A 15782-nucleotide genomic window follows, 5' to 3' on the forward strand; every position below is an offset into this window, starting at 1 on the left:
CAGATACGGGTGACTGTGAACTGGTCCGTTATGGCGGCCAGAACCTACCTGTAGGCCCTAACATGGGGTGCATATATTGGAAAATGATGGCGAGGTCTTGCTGACTGGTGGGTGCAGCACCGTAGATTGATCTTGGCCGAATATGCCAAGTAAGTAGATTGTCTTAGCTCCTTCCGCATGTGGTAGAATGCAACCTCACCGGCGGAAAATTGACCACCCGCGCGCATAAAAAGCACGAAGACTGTAGATAGACAACGTGCAAATTGAGTCATGGAAACTGTCCATTGGACGCCTGTAGATCGCTCGCCAGACAGTCGCTGCGCGAATTCATCCCAAAAACTGCTTTAGGGATTGATCCACGCATTCGGCTAATTGTCCTCAGATCTCTCCGCAGACCCTTGGACACGGACGTCCAACCCCAGAGATATTAGCAAAGAGAAATGAAGAGGGTGGAGGATCTCATGGTTTCAAACGAGATCTCGCGTGAGCCATATCGCAAAGCACGGTCCGGAATGAATGCTCTTTCTCAGACTCGCGAGCTGAAGAGCCTGTTTCCTTGTGCCTCCGATCATGTCAAAAGTAGGGCGGTCGATTAGAGAGTATGCTTTAGGACACTCACGCAATGTGATCGAACGTCACTCCATGGAGGTTTCAGACCATCCTCGTATCCTCGTCCTGGGCGCGATAAGAAGCAAGACTAAGATGGCGAAGGATGATGAGTGTTTACCGGCCCTCCTTCGTGATACCCAAGGTACCAGTGTATCTTCAAGTTATAGAGGCCGATGGGTGATCGTACGGGCGTATGAAATTAGCTGTGCATCCGAGTCTTCACTTACACGACCGAAGCGAAGCAGCGAAGATCCAAACACGTGATAGGTCATCAGAGGAATAGAAGTCTCTGACTGGCAGCTTCACAAGCAATAATTGTCGAAACCGCCTCGGTCTTTCTCTGTGATTTCGAGGTTCGCAATTGAGGGCCGAGGTGAGGACCGTGAGGGCCTTAGCCAAGAGAACAAGCGAAAGCTTTCTTCCTATCTCTCCTTGCTTGGCAGCGCGGAATCTTCATTTCAGGCTTAAGTCGGGCAGGTCCGCGATGACAGGCAATCCTGCTGTCACCTTTGACACAAAAGAAATACACATCCTAGATATCAGTGTGCCAATGCTGAGCTGAAGGATGCAACAATTCCTTCGCTCATCTGCTGACCTTCTGCATCGCGCTTAAATATCGATTGCACCTTATGTCGAGATATGGCATGCGTTGTCGCTGACTTATCGTTCAGACCTGACTACAGACTGATCACCAAAATCTCTGGGTCGATGCGGTGTGATGACACAGCCTCCAAGACAGGAAGGTCGAGTTTTGTGACATGCAGCATGTCAGGTTCGCGATCAAGCAGTCAGTACAGGTATATCTCCAACCCTCACGGGCGATCTAGAGACCGTCATTCGTCGAGGCAGATGCTGTGTTCAACGCAGACAAAACCTCACGACAAGGAACTAACAGGATGGTGAAACGGCATGCAGCGACGTCTAGTGGACGCTGCTCGTGTGTTAAGTTGTGGCGTTGCCAACATTGTCTCATTAGCGGAATCCTTGCGTTGTGCGGCTGTCCAACGTCTGAAGATCAGTCCTGACATCTAATCAGAGTCGACCAGGAAAAGAGTCGATGATAACCATCATATTTCCCTCCTTGACGATGACAAAGATAATATCGCCTTACGTTGCTCGGTACAGACTCACGGGTAAATACAGAAGGCGGGCATTCGGGCCATTGTCTGGAGTCGTAGACACGTCTTGGTCTGTAGGCAATGGCAGCGCGTCGATCATGAGCGGAATCCTTATCAGTCTTGACATCTGCTGTCCCATCGGAGTCAAGAAGGATTCGATCGGGAGAGAGTCGATGGGAATCATCATACTTTGAATACAACAGACACGATTTGGACTCATTCTGCTCGGTTCTCGCGAGTGAATTCAAGAAGTTGAGTATCCAGACCAGGAAGGAGCATGTTGCAGACTGGCTACGCGGCTCCTTCGTCCTTTCCGCGATGTCTTGGCACCTAACCGGTGAACTCTTGTCTATGCTGAATTTCAAGTTTCTAGTGTTCTTTTTATGAACACCATGATTTCTGTTATCAGAGACTTGAAATTGAGATACTGTGCTCTCTCCTCCAGACGACGACTTTCCCCCTTGCTCTCGTCCCAGCTGTAAAGGACACAGCCTCGACATGAGCCAAAACTATCCCGGGCATACCAACGCCCTCGTGCATACAGCTCAGCGAATCAGGTCGCAGCACAGCCTGATCTTGCAAATCCTCCGGCTATCAATTCATCTAATCATGCAGTACCGCCTCACCCATCACAATAATAGGTCCAAAGGTCCTGTGCTCCATCGTCTCACAATTTAAACCCTTGTCCAAGATCTTTAGTAAGCTCGATGTAAGTCTTACTATAAGCAGTTTCATGAGCAGTTTCTTTAGTTGTAGGTTTTTTTCTCCCTTGACCGCACTGTTGGTTGCTTTCGCACTCTCTGGTCCGTGTATTGCGATACAATTTGAAGAACTTCACGTGTGGTGGTAGACCAAAACTTACATGTTGTCAATACTCACCCTCGGCTTGCTTGCGAGAGCATGTCAGGCGACCGATTTTTGGGTTTCGAAATGGAGCGAAACGCCAGGTAAGCAAGACATGTATGGCAGATGATCAAAATCGCATGCTGACGCTTCACAGTGGGACCGGACGGTGTAAGAGCACAACGAGCTGTGTCTTCCAGTGCATGCTAACAGATCTAGCCATGGCATGCTTTGAACATCTCCTGGGATAATAATCCATTCCAGACTTTTGCGATGCTTCCCTCTTTGACAAAGACTTCGCTGCTCATTGCAGCAGATGCTTGTTCGCAACAAGACTCAGCATGCCCCAATCAAGTTGACTCAGGAAGCTGGCCGATGTGGACATCTTCAGCAGCACACGCGGATTTTCTTTACATGGACGGCACCTTGTTTGCCGGCAGTTCCTGGGACGATACAGTTTCATGGCCTCTAAATTTGACGAACGACGTGCAATGGATCCATGAGCGAGCTATTGTGTGGGATGTCAACAACAATTCAAACTCGCTCAACAACCAAGCGACTACCTTGACACACAACCTTACTGTGAACTCTCCTGGCGGTCAGCTGTATACTATGAATGTTGGCTACTTCTCTTTGTATGGCGCTGGGACAAATTTCACATGGCTCAATTCTACTGGTTTCAACAACACTCAAGATCTTCAACTGGCTACTGCGAAACAGAACTCGATTATCTCGTCGCTTTCGTACGGACTGCAAATTGGTTCTCCCAGTCTTGATATCGAGCCAAGTCTAGTCATGGGCGGCTATGACAGGTCTCGCTGCTTGACTGAGCCGATCACTACCAAGGACACCACCTTTCAGCTGACTGACATTTCTGTTGGTGCTAACGGTTCCGGCTGGCCCTTTACTACGCCATACACAGCCAACAGTAATGCTTCTGCGAACTCGCAAAGTGGATTGCTGGGTGGATCACTAGAAGTTCTGGCTAATCCAGGTGTCCCATATTTACATCTGCCACGAGCCACCTGCGATGCGATTGCAAAGTATCTTCCCGTGACTTATGACCAAAGTTTGGGACTCTATCTCTGGAACACCCAGTCAGATGCTCGCCATTTCGATGAGATTACTCAAACATTTGCATATTTGACCTTTACGTTCAGTGACGACTCAGAGATCAATGTGCCATTTTCTCTTCTCAATCTAGAGCTTGATACGCCTCTCACTGCCTCCAAGACGCGATACTTCCCTTGCAGACCCTTCACTCCTCACAAAAGTCAACCTTATCATCTTGGTCGCGCCTTTCTACAGGCAGCACTTCTGGTGCAAAACTGGGAGACAAACACAACTTGGTTGTCACAAGCACCAGGTCCAGACATGACGATTCCGTCAACACCCGTCATTATCGAAGAAACCGATACCACGATCGCTCAGATGCCATACGCTCCTGCCTGGCTTAGCACCTGGAACGGCACACTTAGAGAGTCCAACTGGACAAACGGGCAAGGATCAAACTCCACGGGCCCTTACACAAAATCATGGTCATCAGACTCTTCGCTTTCTGGCGGGACCATTGCAGGAATAGTCATAGGTGCAGTGGCAGGTGTTGCCATCATCGTCGCTGCCATGTTCTTCATTATCCGCCGTCGTCGTGCAAAGGCTGGATATGGTGATGTTGCACTCATCTCATTTGACTCAGACAAGAGTGCTCATCATGAGGTACCAAAACACGAGCACAAAGAAGACGCTTTGTCTTCGCCCACATATGAAGCGGATAGTGCGCATGTCAATGAATTGGCATCGAACGAGGCGGACAAGATTGGCGAGTTGCCTTTGAGCATGGCGAAAGTGGAGCGGGCTGAAGTTGATGGTACTGGTATTGCTGAGCTGCCTGGCCATGATGCACAAAGCAGATAGGATGTCTTAGACCCGTATCGAAAAGTCTTGGAGGTGAGAGACACTTGCAAATGTTGATTGCTTGACCATGATCAACAGAGACACAAGAACGTTTATCGATTATGTTTACCCAAAACCTTTGCAAGTCATGAATTACATGGTGACTTAAAAACTACGTGTCGATCTTCAAACCCTGAGGTATGGGCTATGGGTGTTTCCTCTCGGCAGGTTGATCTAGCTCTGTTCGACAACTCACATGTGCCTATTCCAGGATTCCCATTGAATGAGTCACTTGATCTCTTGTTCAGAATTCTGGCAAGTTAAACTTAAACCTCTTCTCGTTAAGATAGCAAGGAATGGTGTAGTAAGCAATTGCGCAAAGTTCTGCTCGCCAATGTTGTGTCAAATTCCGTCATCAGCAGAGACCCCCAAGTCAGACCTTGTCCAACGAGTAGCGACATGAGCTTTCCGGCCTCATCTATTCGAGTGCTTCGTGGTCGTCGGTTTGTTTTCGCGTCATTCCTTTCCTTTCTTCCCCAGACTGCCAGAGCCCCTGCTATGCCTTCCTCTTGCTCTAGGCTTTCCCGGATACTTCTTGTTCTTTTGCTTTTCTAGCACAATGTCGTGAAGCTGGGCATGAGCATCACACTTTTTGTCCGTCTTCAGGCAGGAATTGTGTGTCTCGTTCCATCCCTTTGGAGCACCGATCCATTGACCGCCTGTTCTGTATGATTGCTTGATAGCGTTTACTGTTCTTCTGGTCAGTACAGAGTGGCTTTGGATACAGGACATGGCGAGACGTACGGGCTGAAGAGCAATTACGCCATGGTATGTGGCAGTATTGAGTCAATTGATGATGGTAATGGCAGTGCTCGTTATTTTCTGGACAGGGTTGGCCGTAGGTATGCTTTTTTGAGTCAGTGGAAGGTCGTGTATTTGATTCGTCTTCCACTAGGGTAGATTCTGATGATGCACGAGGACGTTTCAAGTCGCTGGTAGTGTCTGGTTGCTTAGAGTGGTATAGAAGCTCTTCGATGTAGTTGAGAGAGGCATCTGGGTTGCTGATAGTGGTTCTTGGGGTCGTTACTCTCGTCGTTGAACTAGATTTCCGTGAAATCATGCTGGTGGCGGCTTTAGAAGACTCGCGTATTGTGGGCGATGACCCGAGAAAGGTGCCTTTGGTCGTCGTTGCTGGCTGGTATAAGGTCCGTTTTCGAGGCGGAGTCCCTAAAGAGACCATACGTCTCTTTTGAACAGTTTATGTTTGCATAGTGCTATAAGAATGCGCGATTGATTCTCTACATCAAGAAACATCCAGAGAGATGAAAGAACTATTGATTTCGACAAGACAAACCATGATATCCTTATGGCATCGTGCATTTCGGTGACTGACTTCCAGCGAGAGTCTGGTTTTGAGATGTTGTACAGGGTATGACAAGGAGCACTATCAGGGGCCAAATACCATGTAGACGAACGCTCACATCTCTTCTCAGCTGTAGGCATTGAATCTTTGCTATAAAAATGCACAGTATAACTGTACACCATGGGATGTCCAGTGAGATACAGAGGATAATGAACTCTCAATGGACAATCATGGATATTTTGATAGAACTATGCATTTTTGTAAGTGGGTATGGGAAACATTTTGCTTTGGGGAACAATCAAAAACTGGTATTTTCTTCTGCGAAACGGGGTATCTTTTTGTGTAAAACGCAACCTTCCTCAATCCTATAGTACAAATCCTCGTGCTTTTCGTCATATCATGTAGCAGGGAACCGTGAAGCTGAAAACGAAGGACGACTCAGGCACTGAGAAGCTCCGTTCGGTGGAGCCCGGCATATTGCTTGCGTTCTGCTTCCTCCTCCATAGCAGTGCGGTAATCGTCTTGATTGAGATCAGCAGCATCCACCCAGGTCTTGTCGAATTCATCCTCGTTCACCGCCCAAATGCCCTCTCTAAGTCTCTTGTGGCGCTCACGGTCTTCTTCGATACGCTGTTCGGCCTGTCTCTTCTCCACCCTGACATTTCCATTGCTGTGGCGCATAGCTTCTTCTGGGCTTGCGGTACCACCCACACCACCAATGTTATCGCGGTCCTTGATGCATTCTTCCAGCTCATCCACCGTCTGCTGCTGCAAATACTTCTTTCCAGCAAGATTTCTCAACACCTTGCGCACAACCTTGACATTGGCAGCACCACTGCCATCTTCAGGAGCAACAAGATCGACAATGCGAAGAATATCTCTTTCCATCATACGGACGAACTCGATGTGGTTTGCTGCTGAGGCGACATCGCAAAGCGTCTCGAAGAAGTAGAAGATGTTGGCGCGATTGTTGAGTGAATTGCGTTCGAGGTTTTCGAGGATGCAGGAGTGAAGGTCTTCGTCCCATTCGCGGTACTTGATTGCCCAGACAGCGGCTTTCTGAGCAGATGTGACGGAAGCGTTGAGGTGTTGGAGTTGGCTGTTGAAGCGCATGCGGACTTCGAATGGATCCATGGTGCGACTTTTGGAGGTGGAGCTTGGTGGTCGAGAGTGGGTTGGATGGGTGTAGGAGGACGATTGACGGCCCAAGGTTCGTTGGTGTTGGTGGTGGTGAGAAGGCTGAAAAGTGAAGAAGCGCCAGGCTGGATGGGCTTCAGAAGTTTATGGAATTGAACAGGCTCGTGGGCGAGTTGAGCCTGCTGAGAAGGACTCGTGCTGTTGTTCAGCTGCTCGGCGGCGCGGCGGGCGTGTTCGGCGAGGGCAATTGCGCAGGTGCGCTCCGAGGGTCCAAGATACAAAGGCCACCAGCCGTCACGGGCGTCGGGAGGGAAGCGAGGCAGGCCGGTGCGAGGAGGGAGGTTGGGGTCGTCCCAGTCGGAAACAGGACGGAGACGAGGAGTTGGAGGGCACGGCGCGATGGGCTCGTGCTGCTCGTCAATCTGCCAAGCTGGTGCCATCTTTGCTGGAAGCGGCTAGCGGCGGATAGATCCGAGAGATGAAGCCGAGGTCGGCGCAGAAGCTTTGGTGGGGGTTGTGAACGCCCAAACTGAGCAGCGAGGCCCACGCTCCCTGATTCACCATACACACTCTTCTGATTGGCCGCCTGCGTTTGTCCCTCGTCGAACTCATTTCTCGCTCACTTGAACAACATCACAATGGCTTCAGACAATGGCCTCACCCTGACTGTGGTGGGATGCGGTACGTTCATGAACAATCACCCCGTGTGCTAACATGAGTAACCCTTATCATGCTCCGACTATGACAGCGAGAAAGTTGTATACTTTGGAAATGCACAATGGTATAGGGTTTGGACCTGTCTCCAAAGAGAGCCGGCAAAATATCAGCTCTCACTGGACCTCACTCTGGAATTCAATACCATTGTGCATTTTTAAAGCTATACCAATTACATGCTACGCACACGAGAGTCCCCAGATATCGCATATGAGACTGACATATACACCACAGGTACCATGGGTATCGCCATCCTAGGCGGCATCATGGATTCACTCAACTCATCCTCGCAATCCTCCGAACAAGAACAAAACCTACCACCTCGTCTACCCAACCGTTTCAATGCCACATGCCGCAGCGATCGCAGTGCTTCTCGCATCAAGAATGAGCTAGGGAAATACAACGCCAACTTGAATGTCATCCAATCAGACAATGTGCGCGCAATGAAGGAGGCAGATGTGGTCTTGCTGGCCTGCAAGCCCTTCTACGTCAAGGATGTCCTGCAAGCTGATGGCGTACGCGAAGCTCTCGAGGGAAAACTGCTCATCAGTATTCTGGCTGGTGTTCCTGAAGCACAATTGGAAGACTTGCTATACCCTGGCTTATCGCACGAGCAAGTACGCGAGAAGATCACTATTGTGCGCACCATGCCCAACACTGCATCCAAGGTCCGCGAGAGCATGACAGTCATCAACCAATCGACTCCTCCGCTGCCCCAGGACACCAAGAACCTCGTTCACTGGATGATGTCGCGAATTGGCAAGGTTGTCGAGATTGAGCCCAAGAACATGGATGCATGTACCGCCCTCTGTGGCTCTGGTCCCGCATTTGCTGCTTTGATCATGGAAGCACTTGCAGACGGCGGTGTTGCTATGGGTATTCCTAGAGCAGAGGCAAACCTTATGGCCGCCCAGGTTATGAGAGGAACTACTGGTCTGGTTCAGGATGGCGAACACCCTGCTATCTTGAGGGAGAAGGTGTCGACACCTGGCGGTTGCACTATTGGCGGTCTTCTCGCACTCGAGGACGGAGCTGTGAGAAGTCATGTCTCGAGAGCTGTCAGAGAGGCTACTGTTGTTGCTAGCTTGCTCGGCAGTGGAGCAAAGAACGTCAACGGAACCAGACATTGAAGCACTTGAGCGTTCTTCTAGATATCGGACTTTCATGAGATACCCCATGTACACAGCTTCAATTCTATGCTTTGCTGTTCTTGATACGCAAGACTCGGTGAAGATCTCGCCTTCCATCTAGCTCATCTCAACATCAACCTCTCCACCCATCTCGCCAGCGACCTCCACATCATCCTCTGCAGCTTCAATTCTTTCCATCTGCTTCTTAGTCAATGGTCTCTTCTTCTTTCTCCCTGATGGATCAACTCGTGGTGCCGAAATCGCGTCCAGATACTCTTCATTCTTCATCTGACTCTTCAACGGTGTAGCCGCACCAGTATCAGAATGGAAAAGTCGGCTGTGGTAAGTAGAGTACGAAGCTTCCTCATCTTCATCAAAGTACTCCAACCTCGTCCATTTCTCCTCTGCCGCTATCAAGAGAAGGTTCTTGGCTCTGAGGGCTTCTAGGTTTTCGACGTCGCGATTGTCTTTGTAGGTTTGAGCTAGTGCGAGAGCTTGTGGTTGTTTTGCTTGTGCGGCTGCTCCAGAGGGTCCGGTTCCTGAGCCTTCTGCTGCTTCGGTGCGGCGAGCGGCTGTCTCGGCGTGTGTGATTGCGTCGACGTGGTGGAATTGAGGGCGCATCTGCACCACACCATCGACGCGCGTGAGATGGAGCTCATCTGGATTTTGGTCAAAATCGTCTGAATAGATTGTGTACGATTTTCTGGGTCTGAGGTGAAAGGAAGAGGGAGTTGGTGACAGAAGTCGACGAATTGAAAGGAAAGGGTGTAGAAATAGTGATGAGAGAAGACGAATAGAAAAGCAAATGCAAAGAAACTTACCACCACGGAAGGCACCCAACATATAGTTAGGGTTACCTGCTTCATCCTGCAAAATCTGCCCTCCTAGCGTCTGTTTCTGGAAGACTGCATCCCTATTGATAGCGTTCTGGAAATGCGACAAGCCTGCATCAATACTCATCTCACCATTCTCCTGCTTACCCCTTCCCTTGCCTCCCTTCGTCGGCGCAAATCCTGCCGCAGCACCAAAAGTAGCGCTTCCGCCATTAGCCTTGGATTTTCTTATTGCCTCACCCCAGACCAGACTTTGATATTTGTTGAAGTTTGCGCTGGGGTTCATGCCGATGTCCATTTCCATAAATCCGGCTTGAGGTTTGAGACGGAAGTCTACGGGGCGTGCGCCATTGCGCTCGTTGTAGGCTTGACTGCGATTGCGATTGGGATATTGAAGAAGGTAGATTTGTTCGAGTTGGCGTGGTGTGATGAAGACGTTGTATTCTGCAATGACCGGGTCATCGTCCTCGATGTCGCCTGCTCGTGATGCTGATCATACGTGAGTATTCTATTGATTTATCTTACTCCCTGTTTGACTGCTTACGTGACATTTTGATGTTTTTGTGAGATGTGCTGTTGAAGAAATGACTTTGATGGTCGCCGGATTTATTTTTTGATACAAGCCGCTGAGCGAAATGTCTCCCCGCAACTTGTACATGGTCTGTGCTCATATCATCGATGCGAGAGCCACCCTGCTCCAAGAAACAGATCAATGAGTATCCGAGTCCAACGAGTCAAAATTGATCTGAGATACATCACTGGCTGATGCTGATAGATTCACAAGACGACCATAATCAGACAAACGAAGGTGAGGTAGCTGCGGCAACGTCGGGGACATCTGCTTTTCCACTGAACAAAGTTGCGCGAGCACCTTAAACATTATCATCATCAATGAAAATACTCAATGTCGGGGACGATTCAATCACCCATCGACAGTCATCAGACCTTGAAAGAAGGATGCTGTCGCTATTACCACTGTCCACCATCAATTTCCCGTTGACTTGCTGAGCATAAACCAGATATGGCAGGAGCAACTGGACGAATTAAGCTTTCCAGCCACGCGAGGATGATGACCGACCAAACGAAGCTTCTGTCTTTGACAACAAGCCCTTCTTTCGCAACAATGAACATTCAACATTGACATAACTGCGAACAATCATGAATGCCTCGAGGTATTGACCGTGCCGAACCGAGCAGCAGCTTTCTTTTCGTGATGATGCGACATGTCACAGGTAATTACCGTTGCGAACGAGTTCTGGGATCCTTCCTTGGCAAGCCTCCGATACCTAGTCGAATGGTAGGCTGCCACATTCGATCACCGCTGCCGGAAGATAAGAAAAAGGAGATCTGCCACACCTTAGGCAGTCAGATTCCACAGTCACATATATTGTAGGTACCTTTCAACCACGATGGTTCTAGCAGACTGAGACATTTATCTATATCGTTTGTATCTTACATTGCTTTCCTTTGGCTGTCAATTGTGCCCATCTCGTTCCCCTTATCCTCAGCATGTCGTCCAAAAATTGCGATGACAGCAGTGCAGGGGTCTGTCATGGCGGCCGTCCTGACCTGACATTGGGCCTGGAGGACTATGTTATGATCCTCATACCAGCTGCATGTCTGCTCTTGATGGCCCCTCTGAGGCTGAGAAGAACATGGGGCCGTAGTCGGAAGGTCGTGTCGCCTACTGCTCTATGGTGGGCCAAGACGGTGAGCTTCTGATTGAATTAGCCTGCAGCGGCGACCAAGGCCTCGACTGATCTACCGAAAAGATGTCATCCACCTCGTTCGTTGGTCTAAGCCTAGCAGTCCTCATCAGAGGATGTGTGCGACCACATGCGCCATCAGCAGAGATACCTGCCGAAGTGTTCTCGTTCCTAGCCTCGCTAACGGCCGCCATCCTGTCACAATGGGAACACATGCGGTCTATCAGACCAAGCGCACTGCTGCAACTTTATCTGATGGTAGCCTTGGTGGTGCAAGCTGTACACCTTCGCTCGATCTGGCTTCGTGATGAGGATACAATCATGAGAGGTCTGGGTATCGGCCAAATTGTTGCCTGTGCCATCTTCCTCGCTGTCGAAAGCGTGAGCAAGGAGTCCATACTACTGCATCGACAGAAGCGGAGCCCTCAAGACACCAACGACATGTTCAGCCAACGCCTGTTCTGGTGGTTGAACAACATGTTCAAGCGTGGGTACACCTCGGTACTCGCACCCAATGATCTCGATAAGATGGACGAAGATCTCTCATCAACAGACCCACAACGAAGATTTAGACTGGAATGGCGTAAGCACACTACAAAAAATCCCAAGGTCAACATGCTCCGCATCATTTTCAGCGCCATCGGATACGATATGATGTTTCCGGTCATTCCTCGTCTGCTTCTGCTTGCGATCCAGTTCTCTCAACCGTACCTGATCCTGCGTTTCGTTGACTACATCGACAACCCCGATGAGGGTGGTACCGAAGAGGGAATCCTGCTAGTGATAGCCACCGCAATAGTTTATGTGGCTATCGCGACCTTCCAGAGCTGGTATTGGCAGGCGGTTGTCCGTTTCCAGACAAAACTCCGAGGTTGTTTGATCAGTCAGATTCATGACAAGGCCCTCCGCTCTCGGGTTGATACAGACTCCAATCCCCTCATGCTCATGAATGTTGACGTCGAAAAGACACTCGTCGGTATCAGACCGATGCATGAGTTTTGGGCCTGCGGTGTCTCGATTGTTATCGCTCTTGGGCTGCTCTACAGCCAAGTAGGATTACCATTCCTCGCTCCACTCGTGCTTCTTGTGGTGTTTGTTGCAATCGCCTCATCAAATGGCAAAAAAATTGGCCCAAAAACGAAACTCTGGCTTGCAGCAACACAAGAACGTGTCTCCTACATTACCAGCGTAATCGGGTCAATGAAGAATATCAAGTTACTTGGTATTGGACCATCAGTCCTGGACAAAGGCAACAAGCTGCGTGAGAAGGAAGTTCGTGCCCAGAGAGCGATCCGCATGGCGGCTATGATCAATCTGGTAATCTCGCTTGTCAACTCGCAAGCGGCTGCGCTCGTCATGTATGGAGCCTTTGCGATCAAGACTCATCTGACTGGAGTACCGCTGACCAATTCGATCCTCTTCACGTCGTTGGCTGTGTTGAAACTTTTCACTAATCCACTTCTCATGACGATCCAGTATCTACCCTCCTTGCTGCAAGTTTTTGCTGCACTTGCCAGAATTCAAGAGTACCTTGTTACAGAAGACCACACAGATCAGCGTACGATTGATTCGGAAGCCATGGCACATGGCCGCAACACCAAAACAGGCATCTCGGTCTCTGAGACCACTGAACTCGCACAAATGCGGAAACTGACCTGTGGTTACGCTGACGGCGTTGAAGTATTGAAAGATGTTGAACTCAGCTTACCTCGCAATAAACTTAACATCGTCGTTGGAAGGTAAGTTCTGTGATCGCAATATACACGAATAAGCTATTGACAACATGCACAGTGTTGGCTCAGGCAAATCGACTTTGCTCAAAGCTCTCCTCGGCGAGGTTACTGTCAAGTCTGGATCAATAGTTGTCGCAGATGATGAAATTGCCTATTGCAGTCAAAATCCATGGCTCTGGAACGGCAGTATACGTGAGAACATAGTAGGAGCCGACCCCCACGACGATGTGTGGTTGACCAAAGTTTCCTGGGCTTGTGGACTGGACCAGGACTTCCAGGAACTCCCAGATGGTATCGATACTCGCGTTGGCAATGACGGCACTGCTTTGAGTGGTGGGCAGAAGAATCGAATCAGTCTGGCACGAGCCATATACTCCCGCAGGTCATTGGTACTGCTCGATGATGTACTTTCTGGTCTGGATACACGCACAGAGAGACTTGTCTTTAATCGTGTTCTGGGTCCTCAAGGAATTCTTCGTAAGATGAGAAGCACAGTCGTGTTGGCCACGCACGCTATTGGTTGGCTACGCTATGCCGATACAATACTTGTGCTCGAGGACGGAAAACTTGTTTATCAAGGCGCACCGGGCAACGCGCCCGCCTCTTTCATCCGGCAACACGCAGGCATTCCGGAACAAGACCCTGAAGAAGATATCGATAATACCAGCCCGGCTGAGATTCCGATCAAGAAATCACGGTCGTCCAGTGTCTCTTCATCAACAGCAAAAACTGTATCCAATTGGCAACTGTACAAAGACTACTTCAGGTCGTTCGGCACCCTTGGACTTACCTCTTTCACTCTTCTCATCATAGGATTTTCCGTTCTGCAATGTGTACAACAGCTTGTGCTCAAATGGTGGGCTGGAGCCGAAGTAACAAGTTCATCTGGACTGGGCAAGTGGGTTGGTATCCTGGGCGCCATAACTGTGGCCTTCGTAGTCGTTGTGTTCTTGACGCTTTATGTCGGCTTCATATACATGTTCCCACGATCCAGCTTGTACCTGCATGTCAAGCAATTTACAGCACTGGTCAAGGTCCGCTACTCAGCTTGGGGTGGGAAAGAGACTGGCAGTATAGCCAACAGGTTCTCTCAGGACATCTCGATCATCGACATGCAACTGGGAAATGCTTTGCTTAATGTTATGGCAGGTACGACTGACGTTATTGCCATGGCATCGATCATCATTGTGGCCACACCGTTCATTGCTGCGACGCTGCCAGTCCTTGCACTTGTTTTCTGGGTCATTCAAAACATCTATCTACGAACTGGCAAACAGCTACGAATCATGGATCTTGAGGCGAAAGCTCCCCTGTGTACACACTTTTTGGAGACAGTGACTGGTGTTGCGACCATCAAGTCGTTCGGCTGGGCCAAAGCATACAGGGAGAAGAACGAGAAGTTGTTGGAGGAGAGTCAAACGCCATACTATCTCCTTGAATCAGGTGAGAGGACACCAAAGAACCCAGAGAGACTACGCACTAACTACTAAACAGTACAAAACTGGCTCACTCTCGTCCTGAACCTCGTAGTCGCCGGTCTAGCTACAGTAACAATGGCTATAGTCGTGAAACTCCGAGCTAGCAGAGATGCCGGTTATGTTGCTCTGGCTTTGATCAACATCATGGACATCGGACCGATTCTAGAAATGCTCGTTGTAGCTTGGACACAGCTAGAAACGAGTATGGGCGCTATCGCTCGCATGAAAGAATTCATCGAAAGCACCCCAGAAGAAGAGCAAGGAAAGGTCAACCCTCCGTCAGACTGGATGACTGAAGGCAGCATCTCCATCACCAACCTCGAAGCATCCTACTCAGACACTGCGCCATCCACAATCAAGAACATCAACCTGCAGATCAAGCATGGTCAGAAGATTGCCATCTGCGGTCGCACAGGCAGCGGCAAATCCTCACTTGCATCGGCCGTCTTTGGTCTTTTGCACATCAGCAGTGGCTCCCTAAAAATTGACGGCATAGACATCACAACCGTGTCCCAAGAACTCCTTCGCTCGAAAATGATCGCATTACCGCAAGACCCCTACTTCACCTCCGGCACCGTACGCGAGAACCTCTCCCTCCGCGCCACAGACACAAAACGCAGCGATGCAGAGATGCTAGCATCCCTCTCACGCGTAGGCCTCCTCTCCAAGTTCTCAACTCTAGCTGAAGCAGAGGGCTCAACATGGCAAACCGCTCTCGACGTGATTCTGAACCCAGACGACATGCTCACTAAAGGGCAAACCCAGCTGTTCGCCATGGCACGCGCAATACTATCTTCCGGCAGTATTGTTCTGGTAGACGAAGCTACTTCGGGACTTGACCATGAGACTGAAGCTACTGTGCAAAAGTTGTTAAGAGAGGAGTTTGGAGGTAAGACTGTCATCGCGATTGCGCATCATCTGCAGACGATTGTGGATTTTGATGTTGTGGTTGTGCTGGATGGAGGCAGGATTGCTGAAGTGGGTGTGCCTGGGGAGTTGAGAGAAAAGGAGGGCAGTCTGTTCGGGGAGTTGCTTAGAGCTGCCACTTGATGTGATTGATGTCGAGCGCCGTGTCGATACTTGGACTCGTCATATGAAAATTGTCGATGTCTTGAGCTCGCTCCTTCTACTACTCCAGGCCAACATGTGACTATTGATCCATAAGGCAATATCAGAAAGGTTGTCATCGCATAGAATGTCTGCTTCAGGAATCTAGGATATATTA

The 15782-nt window shown here is 49.6% G+C and overlaps 6 protein-coding genes across 6 annotated transcripts; 3 read left to right on the forward strand and 3 right to left on the reverse strand.

The window, feature by feature from the left end:
• Positions 1–2589: 2589 nt before the first annotated feature.
• On the forward strand, positions 2590–4484 carry M437DRAFT_72032 (uncharacterized protein; the record flags this gene model as incomplete). The annotated part of the gene is made up of 3 exons (XM_041025779.1): positions 2590–2649; positions 2790–2892; positions 2926–4484. 3 exons carry the CDS (start codon positions 2590–2592, stop codon positions 4482–4484), a joined length of 1722 nt encoding a protein of 573 aa, XP_040883463.1.
• A 495-nt stretch (positions 4485–4979) lies between these two features.
• Positions 4980–5820, reverse strand: M437DRAFT_62640 (uncharacterized protein; the record flags this gene model as incomplete). Its single annotated transcript, XM_041024124.1, has 3 exons — positions 4980–5212; positions 5268–5709; positions 5818–5820. The coding sequence occupies 3 exons, from the start codon at positions 5818–5820 to the stop codon at positions 4980–4982; spliced, it is 678 nt and encodes a 225-aa protein (XP_040883464.1).
• Positions 5821–6264: 444 nt separating this feature from the next.
• Positions 6265–6960, reverse strand: M437DRAFT_39192 (uncharacterized protein; the record flags this gene model as incomplete). Its single annotated transcript, XM_041019959.1, has 1 exon — positions 6265–6960. The coding sequence occupies one exon, from the start codon at positions 6958–6960 to the stop codon at positions 6265–6267; it is 696 nt and encodes a 231-aa protein (XP_040883465.1).
• A 641-nt stretch (positions 6961–7601) lies between these two features.
• M437DRAFT_80932 (pyrroline-5-carboxylate reductase) lies at positions 7602–8807 on the forward strand (the record flags this gene model as incomplete). The annotated part of the gene is made up of 2 exons (XM_041027450.1): positions 7602–7644; positions 7912–8807. 2 exons carry the CDS (start codon positions 7602–7604, stop codon positions 8805–8807), a joined length of 939 nt encoding a protein of 312 aa, XP_040883466.1.
• A 117-nt stretch (positions 8808–8924) lies between these two features.
• On the reverse strand, positions 8925–10191 carry M437DRAFT_80933 (uncharacterized protein; the record flags this gene model as incomplete). Its single annotated transcript, XM_041027451.1, has 3 exons — positions 8925–9466; positions 9629–10129; positions 10185–10191. 3 exons carry the CDS (start codon positions 10189–10191, stop codon positions 8925–8927), a joined length of 1050 nt encoding a protein of 349 aa, XP_040883467.1.
• A 958-nt stretch (positions 10192–11149) lies between these two features.
• On the forward strand, positions 11150–15607 carry M437DRAFT_39032 (P-loop containing nucleoside triphosphate hydrolase protein; the record flags this gene model as incomplete). Its single annotated transcript, XM_041019938.1, has 4 exons — positions 11150–11350; positions 11413–13085; positions 13138–14522; positions 14574–15607. 4 exons carry the CDS (start codon positions 11150–11152, stop codon positions 15605–15607), a joined length of 4293 nt encoding a protein of 1430 aa, XP_040883468.1.
• Positions 15608–15782: the final 175 nt, after the last annotated feature.

The sequence above is a fragment of the Aureobasidium melanogenum genome (genome assembly GCF_000721775.1).
Source record: "Aureobasidium melanogenum CBS 110374 unplaced genomic scaffold scaffold_2, whole genome shotgun sequence".
NCBI lineage: Eukaryota > Fungi > Ascomycota > Dothideomycetes > Dothideales > Saccotheciaceae > Aureobasidium > Aureobasidium melanogenum.